This window comes from Diospyros lotus, chromosome 3 (genome assembly GCF_014633365.1).
Source record: "Diospyros lotus cultivar Yz01 chromosome 3, ASM1463336v1, whole genome shotgun sequence".
NCBI classification, from domain to species: domain Eukaryota; kingdom Viridiplantae; phylum Streptophyta; class Magnoliopsida; order Ericales; family Ebenaceae; genus Diospyros; species Diospyros lotus.
Genome location: NC_068340.1, coordinates 35,000,078 through 35,022,523, shown reverse-complemented (window position 1 = coordinate 35,022,523; position 22,446 = coordinate 35,000,078). Strand labels below are relative to the sequence as shown.

Below are 22,446 nucleotides of genomic sequence, written 5' to 3'. Positions count from 1 at the left end.
GAGGTGAGAGTGGATATTTATACTCCTCCCTCACACTTGGGTTTGGGCCCTAAGGGACACCCAGATTTTGTGAACTGGCGAATCCCTTGGCCCACGCACGCGCCGCTGCTGCCGTCCGTCCGTCCTGTCGGTCGGGTCATAAAGATATATTTTTGTATAAAGAAAATAACAAATTAAATATTTTCTTTTATTTTTTTTTATTCCTCCAATGGCTTCCCGAAGCGGCCCCATTTAATTCTATGAAATTATTTCCGGCTGCTTCGTCTTCTCCAAGCGTCAGCATTCACTCCGACCTTCAATGCCGCTTTGATGGAAGCATATGTTCGGCCTTCTCGACCCGCTTATATAAGGCGTAGTCGATCTTCGTTGAGAAGCAGAGATCTTCATCCTTCCTTCTTGTGTGTCAACCAACCAATAGAGAGCAAGTGCTCTAAGAGTTCTGCTAGATCTGATCGAGCGTGGTTGTCGTTCCCCGAAGTTGGCCGTTGAATCCTGCGTTGACAGACATCAGAGTCTGCTTGTGACCGGAGCAGAGTGTCACTGTTTTCAGGACAGCGCTTCAGGCGTGCCTCGGCCTTTGCTGTTTCAATTCTTCTGACGTCTCTCTAATTTTCGAGTTTGAATTTCTGCTAATTGTTTCTGCTGCTCTATATATATTGCAATAGTTACGATTTTACATCTATTGCTGTGGATTTGGTTTTGGTAATTGTGGGCTTTATACACGTTGTTGCATTGGATATGTGGCCCTTGTTGATTGTGTAATACATTCGTTTCACGCTGTTGTTCTAACATTTTTTCCTTTCTTTATCAAAAACATATAGCTCAAAAAGAATTAGTCAAAAAAAAGATAATTACATTGCTGCATTAAATAGACAATATTAGTAAAAAAATTACAGATCTACAAAAGAAATTACCTAGTGTTCAGAAGATAAATATTATTATACAAGACCAAAATAGACTATAAAAAAAAATAATACTGCTTGATAAAAAATGGTCAGTCATAAGAGATGGTATTTAGAATTGGAAGACCATAAAAAAGCATTAGAAAATAAAGGAGCAGCTCTAAAACGAAGAGAAAAAGACAAATTATTGTCTCAATCATGCTTTAGTGAAAACATTGATAATAGAGAGACAAATCACTTTTTGTCTTGTGTTACACAAAAAAAAAAAACGTTTGGCCTTAAGAAAAATCAAGTGGAAGAACCTTAGAAAGGTTAGTAAAGTGATTGAGAATACTAATAAATAAAGGAGAAAAAATAGCTAAAGTTTTTGAAAAAAAAAAAAACATTTAGATAGATACTTGGTTCACCAAACCTCAAGTTTGGTTAATTAAACTCCTTTATTAGAGAAAATAAAACTTATTATGTAACGATTTGATCGATCAAAGAGTGTTTTTCGTCAACTAGTCTAGTTTTGTTAGAGTATTAGGATTATTTGATTGATCATGACTTGTATGTGGTCAACGAGATTAGGTATTTAAAAAGATGAGTTGTATTTTGTCTCATTTTGGCCGATTAACACCATTCATTTTATTTAGTTAATATATATAAAAAAAATAGTGATGTTGATTATGAGAACATTTGATCGACTAAACCCTAGTTGGTTGGCTAAATCCATTGTTTTGGTTGTCTAGATTGGTTCTTTTGAAAATTGCTTAAAATCTTTTGAAAACGTATTCATGATCATGGACTCGACATGATGTTGTGCTCTAATTTTTCTTCTGATCATGGACTCGACATGATGTTGTGCTCTAATTTTTCTTCTTTTTGTGATGTGAGTTTTTGTTCTGTCTTTTGTCTCATTTTTATGTGGTTGGTTTGCTTATTGCTATTATGTTTTTTTTTTTTTGGTTGTTCAGGAGTTGTCCTCGTGTAAAGTGTAATCACTCGGTATTTTGTTATAATATATTTTTATTTATATTTAAAAAAAACTTGAATTATTTTCAAACATAAATATCTTATCACCTTTGATTGACCAACCCCTTACTGTAATCAACCAAACGAGTCATCATTTCAAGAAACAATATTCTTGACATCTTCAAACCCAAACATTAGTCAACCCAACATTAGTTAATTTTGAAAAAAAAAATATTTTAGACACTTTAATTTATTTAAATAGCACAGAAAGATTAAAATAATTTTGCTCCTTTTGTTATCACCAAATATTATAAATTGTACGGTTGAAGTTAATAATTTTATTTATTATTATTATTATTTTACGTACTTAGCCTAAAGAGGATAAAATTGGTGGCCACCTTAGTGATTTTTGAGGTGCCGGGAGGGCCGGGGCTGTTGGTTGATACCTAACCCCTCGACACATTTGTTGTTAGGTGACGCTATTAAACAACGACGCATAGGTGGCATGGCAGTGACATCCAATGGTTTATATATTTTAAAACTTAATTAATTGTGATATATTAATAAAAAAAAACTAACTTATATAAAAAAAATTAAAATTTTCGGATCAAAACGTTACAAACAGGGACGGCGATACAGTAATCTGCAGAGTGACGTGTCGTTTTATGATTAAATTTACTACGAACGACTAAAAATCTAATTGAGCTGGTTCCAAACTTTTTGGTACAAAAAAAGGCCTACCGACAGGACAGGCCGGGCGAGGAGCCTAGTACAAAGGCCTCGAATTTTTCACAGAGCTGAGCAGCTGAGGACTGAGGTCCATTTGCGAAGCCTCCTCTCTCTCCATACTGATATACTTCTTCTTGTTCAACTCCCATAGAAGAGAGAGGGAGGCACAGACGAGGCGTGGGAAATGGAGGGGGAGGCAGTGGTGGAGAACAAGCGAATCATATTCAAAGGTTACATCGACGGAATACCCAAGGAGACGGACATGGAGGTGAAATCTGGCGGCGGCAAGATGGCGGCGAGGGGGTCGGGCGGAGTGGTGGTGAAGAACCTCTACCTCTCCTGCGATCCCTACATGCGAGGGCGCATGCGCCAATTCTACGACTCCTACATCCCCCCTTTCCTTCCCGGCTCGGTCGGTAACCCTTCCCCATTCCTCCTACATTAACATTTACATTCTACAGTCGGAGAAATTCTCTACGTACTGGACTCAATACAATGAAATAAGTTATTTGGGCAAGGATGATGATGGCTGAAGGGCTATTTTGTCATTTTCGTTCATCGGCCAATGATTTCGTATCGCGCGTATCATTATTAAAATTCTGAATATATAATAGAGATAAACCTAATTCAAACATGATCTGATTTGGAAATGGTTGTTTGTGCTTAATTGTAATTGTAGTTTCAATTTTGGATAACCATTTGAATTTGATTTGCGGCGTGCTTCGACGAAGGTTCTTGAAGGGTTTGGTGTCTCGAGAGTTGTGGATTCTGATCATCCAGATTTCAGTGCCGGTGATATAGTCACCGGGATCACAGGCTGGGAAGAATACAGCTTGATCACGAGAACCCAGCAATTGAGGAAGATCCAGCGCCAGGATGATATCCCTCTTTCGTACTACGTCGGTCTTCTTGGTACATTTCACCTCTCAATTTATTTATGTTTCAAACTCAAATGCATGCTTGCAGTTCCTATTACAGTTTCAGCAACCCCAGCGCTGCAATGTGTTCTTTAACACCCTGGATACATGCATGAATGCTAGTGAAATGAATGAACTCTGAATTCCAGATCGTTTTTTTTTATACAAATGCATATGTGTTCTGATTTTGCTTCTCATTCCGCAAAGGTTCTTTATCAAACATGTTGTGCCTTGGCTTGCTTGAGGCAAGCTTCTGCCATGGTACCTCAAGTTGGCCCGATGTTTGGATAGAGGCGCCATAGCCTTGTGACTGCCGATGTCTTGACCTTTAGATATGTTACTAGCAACAAGGATTGTTTATCAACTCTTTTCTATGACTAACTAGACAACTTTTGCAGGCTGCAGTCAAGAACTTATTAAAATCCAATCATTTTACCAACTATGAATATAATCTATTGACAAAATAATGATAGAGAAAATATAATATATTGATGTTCTTTGTTCAAAACAGATTGTTGTCTTGAAGAATGTTGACTTAATGGTTTGATAGCTTATTCAAATTGAGAAGTAAAAAAAAAAAAAGAAAAAGAAAAAGAAAATTTGTGCAGTGTGATCTTTCAGCTTGCATGAGGAAGCTGATAAACATAATTGGTCAGTGTGAGGGGTGTGATAGTTGTTTTATGATTGCATGACATTTGTTCTCTAATTTGATAACTTGATTGTCTTCTTTGTTTTTGAGGATGATGACAAATTTGTGATTTGGTCATTGAGAGCATGTCTGTTGTGTTTCTATATTGTACTTGTTGATTTCATCATGTCAACTAAGTGATAAAACACAACTATATCAATTATCTTCATTCACCACCATCTCATGAAACTTCTCAATATGAAGATAGTGTTAAAACGTTATTTCATTATTACTCCGTCAGGGGATGTTATCCACTGCTGGTCCCAAGCCCAGATAAAGGAGGAGGGTTGCATTAGGTAGCTGACAGCCAGCGTAAAACCTAGTCGGATCCGAATATGAATTCTTGACAAACTATCTGTTGGGGCGTAACCCACATAGAAGTTTAGAATTCATGTAGCCGACCCCACATAGTAGGATAAAGGCTGAATATGTTGGTGGTGGTGGTCATGGAGGGCATCTATGTTGAGGGCATTTTTTAAGTGAAGAGCTTGATCTTTTAAATTGGTAGCAAATGACAAATTTGTCTGGCATTGACTTGAGGGTATGGTTGCTTTTTCCCAAATCAGTTTGCAATGTTGTCTTGAATGTAGGACATTTCATTTTTCCCTTTAGAATACAATTCTTCTTCTTCCTTTTTTTGGTTAAGTGTTTTAGAATACAATTCATTGGGATTTTAAATGATAAATTATGGATAATTTTGTCAGCATCCATAAACATTAATTTGTGTTATATGGGCCTTACAGGAGATGAGGCAATTCATAAAAAAAATGGAAAGTTAAAATTTATGTAGTTGACCTTGCATAATGAGATAAAGACTTTGTATGTTGCTATAAACAGGGATTAATAATTTAGAATACAAAATTAATTAAAACAAAGGAAAAAGGGAAATTAATAGGGGTGTGTGTGTGTTTGGGGGGGGGGGGGGGTAGGGGAGGAGGAAAACTGGACAAGCAATAAAAAGAAAAAAGGTAAATGCATTCCCGTAGCAACCTCCCCATTGGATCATCACCATGTTGAGATTCTCCACAAAAAGAGAAGTCTAAGGTTCCATGCCACGTTCACTACTCCATGGTAAATGATGTAGAAGATAGTGAATGAATTAGTGACGCAGCGTGTAGCGCGAGTGTGAAGAAAACACACCAAAATAAACACTTGAAAGAGCAAACTTCAATGGCCGAAGCTTGGCTTTCAAGAAGACGCAAAAACAATACTGTTTTGCTAAGAAAACCCAAATAGGTTGCTGAAATTTGATTGATTAAAACTTGATTACAAACTCTAGATTCTAGGCATATTTATAGTATTTGGCTAATCCAAATCCATCTAATATTTGGAAAACAAAATCCAATTAGAATTCTAATAGAAATAAATCCTAAATAAAATTTAACTAGAATCCTAATAAAAATAAAACTCTAATCAAACATGAAGTAGAATCCTAAATCAAGTAGAAACATGAAATAGAATCCTAAATCAAGTAGAAATATAAAGTAGAATCCTAAATCAAGTAGAATTCTAAAACTTAAGAAGTATTAAAATAACATTATGACACTACTATTTTGGTGATACTATTCCGGTTTAGTTGGGTCGGCCTTGGGCCGAGTCTTGATTGGTGACCGCATCATTCACCTTCACTTGAGAAAAATTCGACCTCGAATTTTGATCCTGTTTGGACAAATCCACATCCGATAAGTACGAAGAGATATTAGCCACTTTGAATGTTTAGAAATACCCATATGATTAGGCAAATCCAAAACATAAGCATTGTCATTGGTCTTCTTTGGAATCTTGTAAGGATCATACTTCTTTGGCTTGAACTTGTTATGCTTTCCTGTTGGAATTCGTTCCTTCTTCAAAAAGATCATAACTTCATCTCCAATCTCAAATACCTTGTGCTTCCTATGCTTGTCAGCTGTTGCCTTATATTTCTTATTTGTGCAACTTTTGCTTGACATCTTCCTAAACCGCTTGAACTTTTCTGCTAAGAGAACATGAGCAAAGACATTCCTCCCCTTCTTAGCCATATCAGCATTGGCATGGGTCCAATCATCACCATGTTTGTTGCCTTCTGCCTCCATTGCATTATTACTGTTAGATTGAGGATGTTGAACCTTCCATCTTGAGCGCTTCTCTAATCTGGTAGATCTTATTGCCTTCGATTCAACCATGCCAGAGCTTGAATGAACTGTAGAAGGATTTGCTACCATGACCTCTATCTCCTTTACAGTCGCAAGTCAATCAGAAGAAACACCACCATCCTTGGGTTGCGAAGCAATGCTTGAGCCATCGGGACTGGAAAATACCCCAGTATGAGTCAATAACCTTGGAGTTTTTGTCATGTTAGCAACATAAATAAGACCTGAGTTTGCAAACGTTGAGGTTGCTGGCACAACATAATCTTCGAAATCAAGCTCCACTTTATAAGCTTTGGTTTGATTCTTTTCCACTATGGGTAACAAAGTATAACGCACACCTTCTTTCTCAAGCTGATATGTGTTCTTCCTACCCGAGTGCGTAGCATCCACATCAAATTGCCAAGGCCTCCCAAATAAAATATGGCAAGCATCCATATCAACAATATCACAATAGACTTCGTCGGAGTACTTACCAATAGAGAAAGGCACTCTGCAACGTTCATCCACATATATGCCACAAACTTCTTTGATCCATCCAATCATGTAAGGGTTTGGATGTTTTTCAGGAGTTAACTGCATCTTTGCCACCACATCTCTTCCTATGATGTTCTCTTGACTTCCACTATCAATAATCAACTCAAAGATTTTTCTTTTCACCGTACACCTCGTGCGAAAAAGCTTATGCCGTTGAGTAGTATCTTCATTCTTTTGAGATAGCATTAACTTCCTCACTACACAGGTATATTGCTCATGTCCATAATCTTCTTTGTCATCCTCCCCATCAGGCCCGCAATATACTTCTTCTTCAGCAACATCTTCCTCTTCCTTTTCTACAATGTTAACTCGAATGTTTCCCCCTGTTGTAGCCTTATTAGGGTTGACTGTATGGGGTGGATTGGAGGGTTGCGCCCCTTGAACCGACTTACCTTTATCAAAAGCTGGTTGTTTATTTTCATTCCCACTATACCGACAATAGTTGTCATTACGAGATCTCTCACTCAACATTAACTCAGCCTTTAAAGCTAAGTTCCTTGCTTCTTGCACACTCAGAACCATCTGAACCCCAATTTTATCACGAATAGCAAGCTTCAATCCATTCAAGTAACGAGCTGCTTGTTGATTGTCACTTTCTGACAATTGGTTTCTCTCCGCTAATCGCAGAAACTCAGAGGTATATTCATTCACACTCTTCATTCCCTGTGCACATCTTTGATAAGCTTCAAACATATATTGTTCATAGTCAGGGGGCAAAAACCTACCTCTTAACAGCTGCTTCATTCGTCTCCATGTCTGAACTGGTTGTCGGCCTTCCCTCAATCTTGTTTCTCTTAATCGCTCCCACCAAACAGATGCACCGCCCTTCAATCTGTAAGCCACTAACTTTACTTGTCGTTCATCTGGGATCTCCATGTATTCGAAAAAACGGTCAACCTCAGTGATCCAATCCAGGAACCCCTCAATATCAAGATCTCCACTAAAGGTGGGAATATCAACTTTTAGTTTATACTCATCATTGCCCCAGTGGTTGTGCTGATGCGCATTCCTCCTAACCCCTCTACCACCAGGGTTAGCTATTGCTCGACCAAAATCATCCTCTTCATCGCTATCTTCAATCACTGGTCTTCTAGGATTAACAAGGACATGATTAATGGGTGGTCTTCCCGCTCCGGCTTGATTCACCCCATTATTCAGGTTCCTGTCATCATCAACTCGTAGTAAGGTGCCCAATTGGTTGCTATGTTGCTCCAATCGTTGCTGGATAGTACGAGTTACTTCCCGCTGTTCTTCGATTGCTCTCCAAACTGCGAACAACCCCTGATCACCGTCACGAGGCTGGTTGCTACCGTTACCTTCAAGATTGGCCATCTGATTGGTTGATTAACCGCTCTGATACCACCTGACGCAGCGTGTAGCGCGAGTGTGAAGAAAACACACCAAAATAAACACTTGAAAGAGCAAACTTCAATGGCCGAAGCTTGGCTTTCAAGAAGACGCAAAAACAATACTGTTTTGCTAAGAAAACCCAAATAGGTTGCTGAAATTTGATTGATTAAAACTTGATTACAAACTCTAGATTCTAGGCATATTTATAGTATTTGGCTAATCCAAATCCATCTAATATTTGGAAAACAAAATCCAATTAGAATTCTAATAGAAATAAATCCTAAATAAAATTTAACTAGAATCCTAATAAAAATAAAACTCTAATCAAACATGAAGTAGAATCCTAAATCAAGTAGAAACATGAAATAGAATCCTAAATCAAGTAGAAATATAAAGTAGAATCCTAAATCAAGTAGAATTCTAAAACTTAAGAAGTATTAAAATAACATTATGACACTACTATTTTGGTGATACTATTCCGGTTTAGTTGGGTCGGCCTTGGGCCGAGTCTTGATTGGTGACCGCATCAATTAGGCAGAAGGATTGAGAGAGGAAAGAATTGGTTGAGAGATTATGAGAAAGAGGGGAGAGATTTGGAGAGAGGGAACTTTGTGCTGCTCTATCTTTGAATTTTTCAGCCAAAGAAAAGGTCTTGGCTTTGTTAGACCAACTCTAGAAAGTAGATGAGGTAAAGCTGAAGTGATAGAAAGAGCTCAACAGAAGAAACAGAGAAACAAGAGAAAATAAACAGAAATAAAAGAATAGAGAAGAGAGAAAAGGGGAAGTAGAGGGAAACCTCAGAAGAAAAGAGAGAGAATAATGGAAAGAGAAGATGAACAGAAAGAAACAGAATAGTAAAAGGCATAAAAACCAGAGGCAGAGAGAAAAATAGAAATAATGGAGAAGAACGCTCAATTTTCTCTCTTCAATCAATTGTCCAAAAGTTCCTGAATTCATTCCTTGGAAGATGTGGTGAAGTCTCCCAATGCATTAACTAGATACACATCTCAACAATAGGAGTCTCAGACAATTGATCCTTACAAATTCCAACTGAGATTGCTAAATCTTTTAGATGTAGGCATAATAAATTTTTATATTTCTGATGGCATAATAAAGTACCAAAGCTATGTTCCAAACTCATAAATATGCACTTACAATTCAAAGAGGAGAGAAGTGTGAAGACTGAAGAGTCATGCAACCACCAACAAATGTCAAAAATCCTTTTCTCTTCTGCAACGAAGTTGAAGCAGTCCTACTTTCTTTTTTTTATTGCTTTATAAGTCCTTCAATTGTTAGGATTCTCTTTTAAAATTCAATTTTCATCCAAGTGTGTCTGCAAAGTGTCTGATATGTATCCCCAGTGTGTCAGCATGTCACAATATCTGACATGCAGTGATGCTAGCATGGCAACCCTAGGGAAGTGTCTGTGCTTTATAGCTTGGCAGCATTTTCCAACTAAGTTTGCAATTATCTTTTCATTTTAGGAGAAGACAAAATTCTAGGGCTCCATAACTATCGGACCATTTGGCTATTATTGTTCCCATAACAAGATCTGGACTGATTAGCAATATCTGAGTTCAATCATGGGATTAGATATATATACTGTGGGATTAAATCTGAGTAAGCTGGTAGAGCTTGTCCTCTTTGATTGAATTTAACCAAATCCGTAGGAAACAAAACTCCTAATTACAGTTGGGTTTACAACCTCTATAAAAGAAAACAATTACAAATTCAAAGAAGAAAACAATAGATGTCGACTTGTCGACCGATTCGAGAGGGCCGTCTTCTCTCCCAAGAATCCTTTCAATTCTTCCAGATGCTTCTCCCTTTTTCTCTCCTCCCTTTTATACCTACTCCTTTGCTCGTTCCAGCCACATGCCCAATTATTCCCCTCTAACTAACTTATGACTCTTTTACCCTTGAGTCATTTTACTTGGTTGCCCCTGTAGTCCCCCTCACTTTTCCCCTCCTTTCTTCTCTGATAAGTTTGCTTAATGGGGGTCCTAACAACACTTATGTAATAGTAATACTAATTATTTTTTTCATTATAATTCCACCTGTGGATTGAATAATTCCCTCAACATTTCTTGTGTTGAAGGTATTTCTCTCAAATATAAGTAGAGGGGTTCCCTCAACATTTTTTGTGTTGAAGGTATTTCTCTCAGATATAAGAAGAGGGTTCCCTCAACATTTCTTGTGTTGAAGGTATTTCTCTCAGATATAAGAAGAGGGTTGCATTAGGTAGTGGACATCGAATGAAAAACTCGTCAAATGAAAAACATCATGAATTAGACAATTGAGAAAACTCATCAAATCAAAACGTCATGATTGTTGCATTTTGTTTTCATTATATGGTTTTTAGTAAATTATCCTATGTTCAGAATAAAATGCCCTTTTTCGTATAGTTGCTTTGAATTTTAATTTATTTTATTAAAATTTTCTAAATTTTTAGCTAGTTCTTTTAACCATAACAACCCCCCCCCCCCCCCCAAAAAAAAAAAAGCGCTAAGTAGTGGCTCAAGCTCCACCCTTGACTAGAGTGGTCATCTGACAACAATTTTTGGCACAGGCATGCCAGGTTTTACTGCTTATGCTGGATTTTATGAAGTTTGCTCCCCTAAGAAAGGGGATTATCTTTTTGTCTCTGCCGCATCTGGAGCAGTTGGTCAGCTTGTTGGCCAACTGGCTAAGCTGCATGGATGCTATGTAGTAGGGAGTGCTGGCACAAACCAAAAAGTATGTTTCTTCACATAACAGATCTTTAAAGTAGGCTGTTTGGATATTGCTGTTCAAACTAACAAGCAATATAATTTATTGTGTGGGGGATTGTTAGGTTGATCTTCTGAAGAATAAATTCGGGTTTGATGAAGCCTTCAATTACAAAGACGAGCCAGACTTGGATGCAGCATTGAAAAGGTAAGTACAGTTCTTTCAACAAATTATGATATAATTTGGAACAAAGGCTTTCACCAGAAAACATGTTTATGATAATTTACAATTGAACCTCGTTTTGCAGATTGCTTTAGGTGCTGTTTAATTAGAGAAATAATTCTGTAATCAAATGCTTAATTGGACTTTCACACAACCATCATGGCTCTTACTATTGTTCCACCATTTTTTCTCTTGCAATTGATTCCACAAACTGTTTTCTTTCCTAAAAATATTTAGGATGCTTGTGTATAAGCTCATTGTAGAGTGCACAGATAAGATTTGATCTTGGTATACCCAAAATCAAGGGATTCAACCTTTCCCCTACCATAAGCTGATTACACAAAACATCAACCTCACTGAGTTATGCTTTGGATGGATATCAAACTCGCCAGTAAAACCACTTTTGTCACAAAGTAGGCATGGCAAGTGGCACCAAGACTACCAATATCAAGATTAATTGGAAAATGTAGCTGCCCTGTGTACATAGGTAATTTCGAGAAGGAGAGAAGGGTATGCAAACTTTAAGTTTTCCTGTTACCCCTCGATCACATAATCTTCAGGTTTGGGTCACTTTGAAAAACATGGAGCAAAAAGTTTAAAATGTGCAGTTTCTGCTTGGAATTTGGCATGCGTTCCTTTGTCTTTTCTCTACTTGGTTTCCCGCATCGCTGAAGAAATTAGGAAGACACTAACGGGAATTAAGCTCTTTCATTTTGTTCACTTCCGCACTGGAAGTCGTAACACATCCTTCAGGGTGAATATGAATTGCACATAATTAAGAAGTATAGCCAAGAGTTCAGATTTTTGTACACTTCAAGAACTTTTGCAACCATAAAAGGGTGACCCCATTGCAATTAGAGGCTCCTGGCCCTGCAAGGGTTGGCGTGTAACCTTGCTTACATAAACCATAGAGATGTTGTATCGATCTATCACGAAACAAGATTCTCATAATCTCTTACTTAACACGCATGCAGGTACTTGCCAAAGGGTATCGACATTTACTTCGACAATGTGGGGGGATCCATGCTAGATGCAGCGCTATTGAACATGAGGGTCAACGGCAGGATTGCCGTATGCGGGATGGTGTCGGAGAAAAGCTTGTCGAATCCTCGAGGGATTCACAACTTGAGCAATCTCATATATAAGCGCGTAAGGATGCAGGGGTTCCTGCAGAGTGATTACCTGCATTTGATGCCGCGTTTTCTGGAAGATGTCGGTCAACTATACAAGCAAGGGAAGATTGCTTATGTAGAAGATATGAGCAATGGCTTGGAAAGCGCTCCGGCCGCTCTTGTGGGGCTGTATTCTGGGAAGAATGTGGGCAAGCAGGTCGTCTGTGTATGCCCTGAATGATCCGATTAATAGGCAGAAAAGTGAGTGAATCAAACTGTGTTAATTTGAAGGTCCCAAACCAAAGGGATTTTTCTTGTTAAATGTTAACATTGAGTAGACCAGTTAAGTGGTGGTCCATGTGGATTTTTTTAAATTTTGAAAATAAAAAATAACACCAGTAAAGTGGTAGTCCATGTGGTTAATAGTGGTGGTTAAACTCTTGAGGTTGGGAATTTGAATTTTGAGCATCATTTCACTATCTTGTGGTTAATTGCACCATCTTGCGGGCTTGGTGGGGTATCTCTGTCATATAGACCACCAAAGAATAAACAAAGCAAGTGTTGAAATAAACACTTTCTGTATTCATCAAAGACTTATCTAGACTTGATAGTTGGGTTAGTTTTAAAATCTATATAATCGTATCAAAATTTTATATTTAAAACATATGTCAAATCATAATATTGAGACTTATAAAATTTGTTTTAAAATAAATTCTAAACAAATAATAATCAGAAACAAAATAAACACAAAACCATGTTAATAAAACAAAGAGAGAGAGAGAGAGAGAGAGAGAGAGAAAAGCCAGCCATCAAAGAAGGGAGAGAGGTTGGGTATTTACCCAATGGAAAATTACTGCACACCATTCACCTTCAAGGTAACAAATCTAAAACAAAAAGTAGCCGTTTGAGACACATCACGAGATAAGATAAAGAAAGAAAAAGCACATTATTAAACAAAAACTAGCCGTTAAGAACACCAATAATCCTTTAGCTGTAACCCTTCTCCCAACGGTCGTATTTCCAGCACTCAAATATGACCGTTGCCGTTCCCCTATATATGCATTCACCGCACTTGGTATCTCTCACTCATCAATCACAGATTGACAAACTTCACTCAGCAAACTCCCGTGCCGGGTCTTCAATCTCCTCGCCGGAATCAGCCATCAAGCGCCGGATCTCCATAAAATTCCGACAATGGGTTTGTCTTCCAACCCACCAAGCTCACACTACCAAACCCACAAATTCTTCCTATTCTGCAACTACATCCTGCTGGGCGCCGCCTCCAGCTGCATCTTCCTGACGCTCTCGCTGCGCCTCATCCCCTCCGTCTGCGGCTTCCTGGTCATCCTCCTCCACGCCCTCACCATAGCCGGAGCCGTCTCGGGCTGTGCCGCCGTCTCCTCGGGGGCCAGCCGTTGGTACGGGGCCCACATGGTGGCCACCGTCCTCACCGCCATATTCCAGGGCTCGGTCTCGGTGCTGATCTTCACCAACACCGGTGACTTTCTGGGAAAGCTGAAATCGTACGTTAGGCAAGAAGATGGGGCGGTGATACTGAAACTTGCGGGCGGGTTGTGTGTGGTGATCTTCTGCTTGGAGTTCGTGGTGCTGACGCTGGCGTTTTTCTTGAAGATCTACGCGGTCACTGACAGCGGGGATTCAGTGAAGAGGAGTGCCAAGGTGCAGCAGGATGAGGAGGAGATGAAGAATTGGCCATGGCCATTCCAAGTTTAATTAATTAATTTTTGTTCTTCATTTTACTGTTAATGCTGGGTTTGTTTGTGAAATTATTCTTTAATTTGTTGTTTTAATATTATTATTATTATTATTATTGGGGGGTTTGTTGAGATTGGTTTTGTTTGCGTTGAAGATTGGTGTTATGATATGATATAATATCAAATTATTCCGAAATACCATTAATTTATTGTCCACTCTCTCTCTTCTTTGCACCTGTTAATGCTCGATCGGCATATGGCACCAACAAAATTTGTTTATTTATTATGTACTACCATCAATAATTTTATAGTGAAAATGGGAGGAGGTTTGCTTTTTTTCTTTTTTCTTTTTTCTTTTTTTTAAGCTTAAGAGACTTTAAATGAGAAAGTTCGTGTCTTTTTTTCTTTTGTCTCTTGTAAATGTGCCTGCAAGCATCTATCTCTTCGTTTGTTTTTTCTTCGTTTGTTTTTAAAATATCATATAATATAGTTTTTATAATATTTTAGCGCTTAAAAGTAAAATAGAAAACATATTTTAGTTTTTATTATAATATATATATACTACCACCCAATTCCAATAATCACGGTAGTAGGTCGAAAAATGCGACGAGAGCCTCATCTGTCATTTCAGACGATCACAGTGTTAGATGGTTAAAAAGATAATTTGGCCAGCGGTTGAAACTTGAAATTGAAGAAATAGTGAAACAAAAAAACGAAATTAAATCATTATAATAAATTCCATGCAAATAGAAAACATATCAAGTAAAATGAAAGACAGGGGAGATAAAGAATCCACACACATATTTATATAATTTTTTATCATTTTCAATTGACTCACTCTCCGTATCATTATCACATAAAATTGTTCTTTTTAATAAAATCATAAATATAAATTAATCTTAAATAAATTTTGTGTAAAAAATAACGCTAATTAAACATGTACTCGTTTCATTATGCCATGATAATCTATCACACTATTGTTATTAGCTTTACGAGATTAGGATATCTAAATTTTAATATTTGAGTATATTATGATATGATAAATTACAAAAGCATTATTATATAATTTTTTATAGGAGCCCTGTAAAAATAAATGCTTACATGGACAACTTGTAAGGGCAAGATGGAGCAAAAAGTCAGAACAGTTCAAAAAGTAATTTTAGGTTTGTTAAAATAAGTAAGATTAAAGTTATATTAAAATAAAATTATAATTTTTTTATATTAAAATATAGAATATTCAACATAAGTATTTTAAAAAATTATCAAATTATTTATTAAATTTTTTAGAATACATTATGTCGACGTTGAGAATTGATCGATCGTAATTCGTCCGCTCACCCTCAGAAAATGAAAATGGGAGAAGAAAAAGCACACTGAGGAGTTTTACGTGGTTTTGTCGATGTTCTGACAGCGAGCTCCTACAAGCACTCTAACGCTCTAGTCAATATAAGAGTAAGGTCATGACCATGTATCAGTAGGTCAGAGGAAAAAACATATCATCCACTCTTCCCAGAGTTGGCTCATATAAGAGGAGGGAATATCCTCATCTCTACATGCGTCATGCATTTATAGGTGATAGGACTGAATATTCAACGCCGGTGAAGGTACACAGGTGGCGACATGGTGGCGACGAAACCTTTATTAATATGGATGAAACCTATCATTAATGAGAATGAGATTTGAGGCGGGCGTGCAAATATCCAGTTGAAGCTGTAATGATGTTGTTGCAGGCTGGTACAGGGCCAGGATGGGACAGGCACCGGCCAGGAGATCGGCCAAGAGAGTGCCCGGATGGCCCAGCTAAAGTAATGCCTAGTCCACGACAGTTCTTTGGTTGTCCTGTCGTCTTCTTACTATGCGAGCTTAACAGTTAGGCCAGCAAGTTGGAAGCATTACTAGAAGCTCGCTCAGTTAGGCTAGCAAACTAAAAACATCGCTGGGAACTCGCTTAATTCTGCAATCTGAGCTCAGATCTCAACGACGTGTGACCTTGTTCTGATGAGCTCACCCTCGGGCTTATTAGGCTTCAAGAGATTAAGCCAGCTCATGGAATCGAGCTCAGCCCATAAGAAGCAATTCAAGAAATACCCATAACACATTAAAAGACACATATATCATTTTTTTTATCTATAAAGACTAAGATAAATTTATGTGAAAATAAAATAAAAATGATTTTATTTAAAAAAAATTAAATAAGAAGTCACATGATTTTTTTAAGTGTCACTAAATAAAATTAACAAATATAATAAAAATAAAATATTTTTCTATTTCATTATATATATATATATATTAACAAACACCATCCCAACAAACGGCATTTATTCATTTAATTTGCGGAGCAACCAAAGACCACCTACCAACTTGACCTAATTCTAACGACTAATAATAAAAAGGAAGCGCGCGTGCCCACTCCAGCAGCAATCAAAGCTGCCTGTATTTCCTCTTGCCAAACAACACCTAATTCGTTTCCACCAATTAATGAGCCTGCAATGCATAAATAGACACAAGACGGGTTCAGTTTGTTGTTAATAATATTAACATGATATAAAAAAAAAATAATAATTACTATCAATGCAATATTTATGATATTGTTAACAATTATAATTTTGTTATTTGTGATGTTATTTTTTATTCTAATTATAAAATTAACCAATATTAGCCAATCTTACTATTTGTTGAATTTTTACCATGCATAATTGTATTAATGTAAAAATAAATTCATAGTAATTTTATTTAGGCAACAAAAAATTAACCAAGATTTTGGACTAAAAAATTCACTAATTTTAGAAGAAAAAAAAATCATCTTCTTATGATAAAAAATTAACTAATAAAATGATCTTTTGTTGTTGCTTAAAAATAAAATGTTTTAAGATCAAAATTAAAATTAATCCTATAAATTTTACAAATAGTTTTAAATTTTAAAATAAATAAATAAAAAGAATATTTGTTAAAAACAAAGGGTCCCGTGATTCCTATGCTACTGGAAAAAAATCATTAAATTTAGGCATCAATTGGGCACGTGCCATTGTTGTTGTCTAGACTGTTAAAGACTACAATCAGCCATTATTGCATTAAAAAGACAACTTGGAGCCACCAAATTACTACTGCAACGACAAGTACCAACAATATCTTGGTTGAAAGGAAGAAAAGGGCTAAACAAACATAGAAAGCTAGTCTCATTCCACCAACATGAGCTATTAAAGTGTATCTACAAGCATTCTTTTTGACTCATCTCCTCGTACATTTAAAAGTACATTTAAAAGTATTAAGTTCATTACAATATAATAATGTTACTCTTATGCTGTGTAGTAATTGAAGATTCAGTAGCTGCATGCATACTCATTCATGCGGCAGCATTCAGAGCTTAATTTCCTTGCCAAAGATCCAGCTGAAAGGAACAGTTGATGCTGGCTTGGCTCTGCTCTGAGCTCGCTCCTCCAATTTTCTAATCCTCGGAGCCAACCCGCATACATAATCTTGCGCTTTTCGGCCCTCGCCAGAAAGACCTGTCAACTTCTCGACGTTCCATCTTCCAACTAAAAATTCCAAAATGTCAGCATAGTCCTTGGCGGTGTACACTCCAAGCCGCTGTGCAACAGCAGAGAAGTGTTCGAACAGGTTGTTGTCCTGACCATCGTACATCAAGTGGGCTGGCATTGAGATTTTCTTTCTCATCATGTCAGCAAGGGCCAACATGGTGGCATCTGGGTCTATCTCGAAAAGCTTCTCAACGATCTTGGTGTAAGCAGTTTCATGTCGCTTCTCATCTGCTGCAATTGTACCACATATCTGTGCCAGTTTCAAGTCTCCATACTCCTTGGCAAGCCTAGCAGTGTTTCCATGGGAAATGAAGGTTGCTCTCTCTTGAAACGAGGTATATATGAAACCTAGATAGGGACTGTTCTCCGTCCGTGGATCCTAATAATTGCACATATACAGAGATAAGTTAAGACAAATGCAGAAAGAATAGAACCGGACGAGCATTCTCTAAAATCAGATGTTCTCTTTTCTGCTTTTTTGCTTTCCCCTTTTTCTGGCAAGTATCTTGGAGGGGCATCCATGAACACTTGGGAAATGACATTTATCAGGGTTGAGGCAGGTAAAAACCTAGCGTAAATCATATGCCAATATGAGCTAATGAACTTAGAAGTTACAGGTGCATCCTAAGGCAAGAAAAGGGAGTTGTAATCTATCAACAAGAACTAGTGCTTGAACCCTTGGAGCACAAGATTGCTTGTTTTCCCTGTTGAATAGAAAGCAATTTTTTTGGGACACTTGATGTTGAAGACCATTAAAAATCAACTGGAAATAAAAAAATTGGTCAATGTGAATTGCAGCACGAAAGATAAAATATGTGTGCTTATATTTCTCTTTTGCCTAAAAAAGAACAATTGGTTGGTATGGGCTTCCAACTCTTTTCTCTGTCTCGTCCATTACCTTTTTCCCCAATCCCACTTCCTAGGCTGTAAGGAGGTCCTTACAATGATTAGAAACCATCAGAAAAATGAACCAAACTGAGTAGGAGATAAAATAGAAGTTTTAATAGGAAATACTCTTTATGAAGTAATTTCAAGGCTTCCCTGAACAATGTAAATAACTTAACTACTTATGACATATTGCAATCATATAGCAATATCAGATAGGTAACTAAGAACATAAAGCAGAAATTGGCAAACTCACCATTCCAGATCCTATCAGGTACTGAATTGTTTTCTCAATTTGCCTCATGTCAACCCGTCCAGAAAGGTAAAGGTATTTGTTAAGAAGATCACCATGTCTATTTTCTTCAGCTGTCCATGCCCTCGTCCAAATAGCCCAAGACGTGGGGCTTGCACCTGTCTCATCTCGAACACCATCTAAAGTGTTGAGCATAGTTTGATAAGTTGGAAGTGCTTCTTCTGTGATCATATCTCCAACCAATACAATGAAATAGTCATCCGGGATTTCCTTTGATCTTTCCCTCAGCTCTTTTACTTGGTCATCAAAGCCTTCTAAGGCCGGGTCTGGCAGAAAATCGCTAGGTTGCCAACATTTCTCCACTGGCTTCAAATGCACTAAGATGTTATCCTCGGCCCAATCTTCCAAGGATTTGAAGATCTCAATCTTCTGTGGAGGCATGGAATGCGTCACTTGCACATGCACCTCTTTGGGAGGATTAAAAGGCTTTTGTAGATCTTCAACCATCCTATAAACAAAAACAGAGTTTAGAAGTATGCATTTGATTTAAGGAATGCAAACAAAAACATGAGGAAAAAAAAAAAATGGCATATAGATAGATGATAAGATTTATGGGATTGTCAGAAAAGCATGCATCCCTCCCTGCTCAGACTGAATATCAATGACTTACCAAAAAGCGACAAGAGAGAACCCCTAAAAAACATCAAATAACATTAACAAAATTCTTCGTATCTTACATATTTCCTTTTTTTTTTTTTTTAGTTATGGTCCTTATGGATACGATAAAGTCCAAAAAATTAACTTCAGAGGGAGAAAGCCAAAAAATTAAAATTGCCCAAATGTGTGATTAAAATACAACAGACTCGTAGCTGAAGGAAGAAAAGCAGAATTTAGAATGTGATATATTAACTTAGTGATATATTATCCGAGAAACAAAAATGAAAAGAAAAGTGCACTAAGTCAATGTGAGAGGGTAAAATTTCCTTTGCACGTAGAAATTTATGGATACTGGCACCTATATGTTTGCTATAATTAAATAGCAAACAAGACCAACCACCCCCTTACATACAGAAAATAAAAAAAGATCCTGATACCAAAACTCCGATTCCCAAGCAAAGCATACGCAGTTAAAGTAGTTGATGGAGAAAAGGACCACTAGATTCATAGAAATGACAATTGGCATAAAGAAGAGATGAAACAAATCGAATATCAATGTTTAAGCATTCAATTACCACTGACTCATAAAGACAGAACACACACAAACTTGCCACATAACATAAAATGAAGCACCAAAAGAATGAATATAATACCAAGGAACCGGAAATGTTATGGTAGGACGTCAACCAAAAAAATCAAGAATCCGAGATGACATTGGTTGATTTAAAATATCCACAAACAAACAAATTTCATAGAATATAACGCCAGAAAATCAAAAGAAACTGGGAAACAGCAAAACGTTTGATGAACGCAAGTAATAATTCTACAACTCCCACCAACCCAAGCAAAAAAGTTTAAAAACAAAGAGCGAAAAGAAAAGAAATTTCCAGAGACCATTTTGCATATCAATGCAAGAGCGAACACAGAGATCCATTGAAAACTACGCGAGAAAGACGACACAAGAGATAATATTCGTTAATCTATTGGTGAATTCTCTAAAACATATATAAAAAAGCATTAGCTAAAAACAACATGTTCAAGTTGATGTCCAAACCGTCAGTTGATAAACTATGAAAGCATCAACTGAAGCCTTTATCACACGTACCGCCAATAAGCAAACACTAACGTTCAAACAGCCAAATTATCGAAAAATTTCGAGGCAAAAATAATTAGGCGTAACAAAAAAGATGCACAAACTTGAAGAAATTTAGCTGATCCAGCCTCAAAACAGAATAAAACCAGATCAATCAATCAATAACAGAGTATGAACACTGCGCGAGGTGTTATCACAGGAGTACATGCGAAAATAAAACAAAGTCAAGAACTCACCGAGGAGCCGAGTTAAGAGTAGACGCCATGGAAACTCTCTGAGATCTGAGATTTCCCGATTGGAGTCGAGAAAAGGACGGCAGCTTAGGGGATTGATATAGTCTCAGAGCCATTTCTCGATTGATTGTCGAGAGTCTCTGTCGATTCGCTCTCGCTTTCTCAAGTCGAGAGAACAAGTCTGCGAGAGAGAGAGAGAGAGAGAGAGAAGAACCAGAGCAATGGCGAGTGAAAATTACAAAGAAATAGGGAGATAAAAAGGACGGCAGAACGCAGAAAATCAGGCAAATGCGTGCAGTGCTGGGGGCGGGCGGGCTGGGGAGCGGTGAGAGACGGAGGGTATTAAATAGAGTCTCAGTCGGTTATGAAATAACCTTTTTTCTCCACAAATTTACATAACTACCACTACTTAAAAACCATAAATTTAGGTCACGCGGGCGTTATGGAATTTTCACAATAAAAAATGTCATCAGAAGCTTTAGATGGCTGTTTGGTAATAACCTATTTGAATTTTTTTTGTATTAATAATTTCATAAATAATATAACTCTCAAATAATATTATTTATTAAATAAAAAATACCATTTACAGTCTATAGGCTTCTTAAATGTTAACATGTATGTAAAGATACAAGAAAAAAAATAAATTAAGGATAGCAATGGATTGTTCATCTACCCATTAACATGCTCTCTTCTATTTAATATAAATATTTAAAATGTTTTATGCAGTGTAATCGCGTCACATCGGCGCGCAGAGATGTATGCTTCTGGGTCTTCTACAGCGAGACAATTTCTCACGGCTTGGCTGCCGCCGTGCCGACGACCAACATCATCTTCTTCGGTCTCTTCTCTCCAGGCTCCAGCAACTAGTCTCTCTGGCAAATTCAGGCTCTTGGTTGCCTGCTGATTATGGGTTGGTCTCTTCTTCGCTGGTAGGTTGGTGAGTTGGCTTCCTTGAAGCCTTTCAAGTTCAACTCCTTTCAACAAACAGTAGAACAGCCTCTCACTGCAAAGTGGGGACAACACAAACACATAGGGAACATCTCCAACTAATTTCCAAGTTCCAAATCAAACCCTAATTTCCAGATTTCTAAACGGCATCTGTGCATATTCTCTGTTGATGCAAATGAATTGAAGCAATTGTATGAGCCAATGCGAATGGGCTATAATTTTAATTTTTAGACTAAATTATTTTTTTACACTAAGAAATTAAATGTGATAGTAAGCTGCACTGCACCTCACATACATACATGTAAATTCACCCCTGCAACAATGCAAGATTACTGTATTCGGTACACAATTAAAAATAAAGCAAAATGCATTAAAACAGCCCATTAAATTTTTGTACAGGAGACCATCATCCATACACTTGGTGTGCATTAATTACTTAACTACTAATGTATAGAGATGTTAAATGAGCTATCTAACCTGATCAGAGTCATTATTGTAATGAGTTAGACTTGACTCGACTCTTTATTTCTTGTCCTAACAGGCCTACCTATCTAAGGGTTGGATTTAACTTTGGCCATAGACTCAGCTAGTTGGACTGGACTAAATTTTAAATTTATAAATAATTTAAGATTAAATTTGAATTTTTTATATTTAATTTAATAATTATATTATTTTAAATTTTATATAGACAATATCTCATATTTATAATGAAAATCAATAAATTTTAAATAATTTATATCTTATATATAACTTTACACTTTTTTATAAGAAAATTTATGACTCATGCAAAAAAAATCATAATTATTTTAAAAAATTCTAAATATACACATAAATGTGTCTCTTATTTGCCACCATTGGAGTTCGAATTCAAAATATA

The 22,446-nt window shown here is 37.0% G+C and overlaps 5 protein-coding genes across 8 annotated transcripts in view; 3 read left to right on the top strand and 2 right to left on the bottom strand.

Annotated features, from left to right (window-relative positions):
* LOC127797806 (2-alkenal reductase (NADP(+)-dependent)) overlaps positions 1 to 12,725 on the top strand; it is a 39,239-nt gene extending 26,514 nt beyond the window's left edge. For 2 of the 4 annotated variants that reach the window (XM_052330961.1, XM_052330962.1), the window contains exons 3-5: positions 10,773 to 10,939; positions 11,037 to 11,119; positions 12,109 to 12,725. In XM_052330961.1, the coding sequence (XP_052186921.1) occupies positions 10,773 to 10,939; positions 11,037 to 11,119; positions 12,109 to 12,487 (629 nt within the window). In that variant the 3' untranslated portion in view covers positions 12,488 to 12,725. Of the gene's footprint in view, positions 1 to 2,588; positions 2,998 to 3,316; positions 3,498 to 10,772; positions 10,940 to 11,036; positions 11,120 to 12,108 lie in introns of those variants that run through there. The other 2 variants (XM_052330960.1, XM_052330963.1) reach the window with 2 other exon arrangements.
* The window catches only part of LOC127797805 (stearoyl-[acyl-carrier-protein] 9-desaturase, chloroplastic-like), a 39,560-nt gene extending 18,631 nt beyond the window's left edge, over positions 1 to 20,929 (bottom strand). The window contains exon 1 of the mRNA XM_052330958.1: positions 20,827 to 20,929. The gene's annotated coding sequence lies outside the window, so the exon portion shown is untranslated. The remainder of the gene's footprint in view (positions 1 to 20,826) is intronic.
* Positions 1 to 22,446, top strand: part of LOC127797803 (actin-related protein 5) — a 48,434-nt gene that overhangs the window by 7,438 nt on the left and 18,550 nt on the right. The window lies entirely within an intron of this gene.
* LOC127797808 (uncharacterized) lies at positions 13,322 to 14,157 on the top strand. The gene has a single exon (XM_052330964.1). It carries the CDS (start codon positions 13,441 to 13,443, stop codon positions 13,978 to 13,980), a length of 540 nt encoding a protein of 179 aa, XP_052186924.1. The 5' UTR covers positions 13,322 to 13,440; the 3' UTR covers positions 13,981 to 14,157.
* LOC127797804 (stearoyl-[acyl-carrier-protein] 9-desaturase, chloroplastic-like) lies at positions 17,115 to 20,833 on the bottom strand. Its single transcript, XM_052330957.1, has 3 exons — positions 20,625 to 20,833; positions 18,642 to 19,146; positions 17,115 to 17,879 (listed from the first exon to the last, which is right to left on the bottom strand). The coding sequence occupies exons 1-3, from the start codon at positions 20,735 to 20,737 to the stop codon at positions 17,319 to 17,321; spliced, it is 1,179 nt and encodes a 392-aa protein (XP_052186917.1). The 5' UTR covers positions 20,738 to 20,833; the 3' UTR covers positions 17,115 to 17,318.

Excerpts from the sequence above, each read along its gene's own strand:
- LOC127797808 (XM_052330964.1), top strand. The coding sequence starts at position 13,441 with ATGGGTTTGTCTTCCAACCCACCAAGCTCACACTACCAAACCCACAAA.
- LOC127797804 (XM_052330957.1), bottom strand. The coding sequence starts at position 20,737 with ATGGCTCTGAGACTATATCAATCCCCTAAGCTGCCGTCCTTTTCTCGA. Across the intron at positions 19,147-20,624 it reads ACTCTTAACTCGGCTCCTCG|GATGGTTGAAGATCTACAAA; the intron begins GTGAGTTCTTGA and ends TTTTGTTTATAG. Across the intron at positions 17,880-18,641 it reads ACCTGATAGGATCTGGAATG|GATCCACGGACGGAGAACAG; the intron begins GTGAGTTTGCCA and ends TGCAATTATTAG.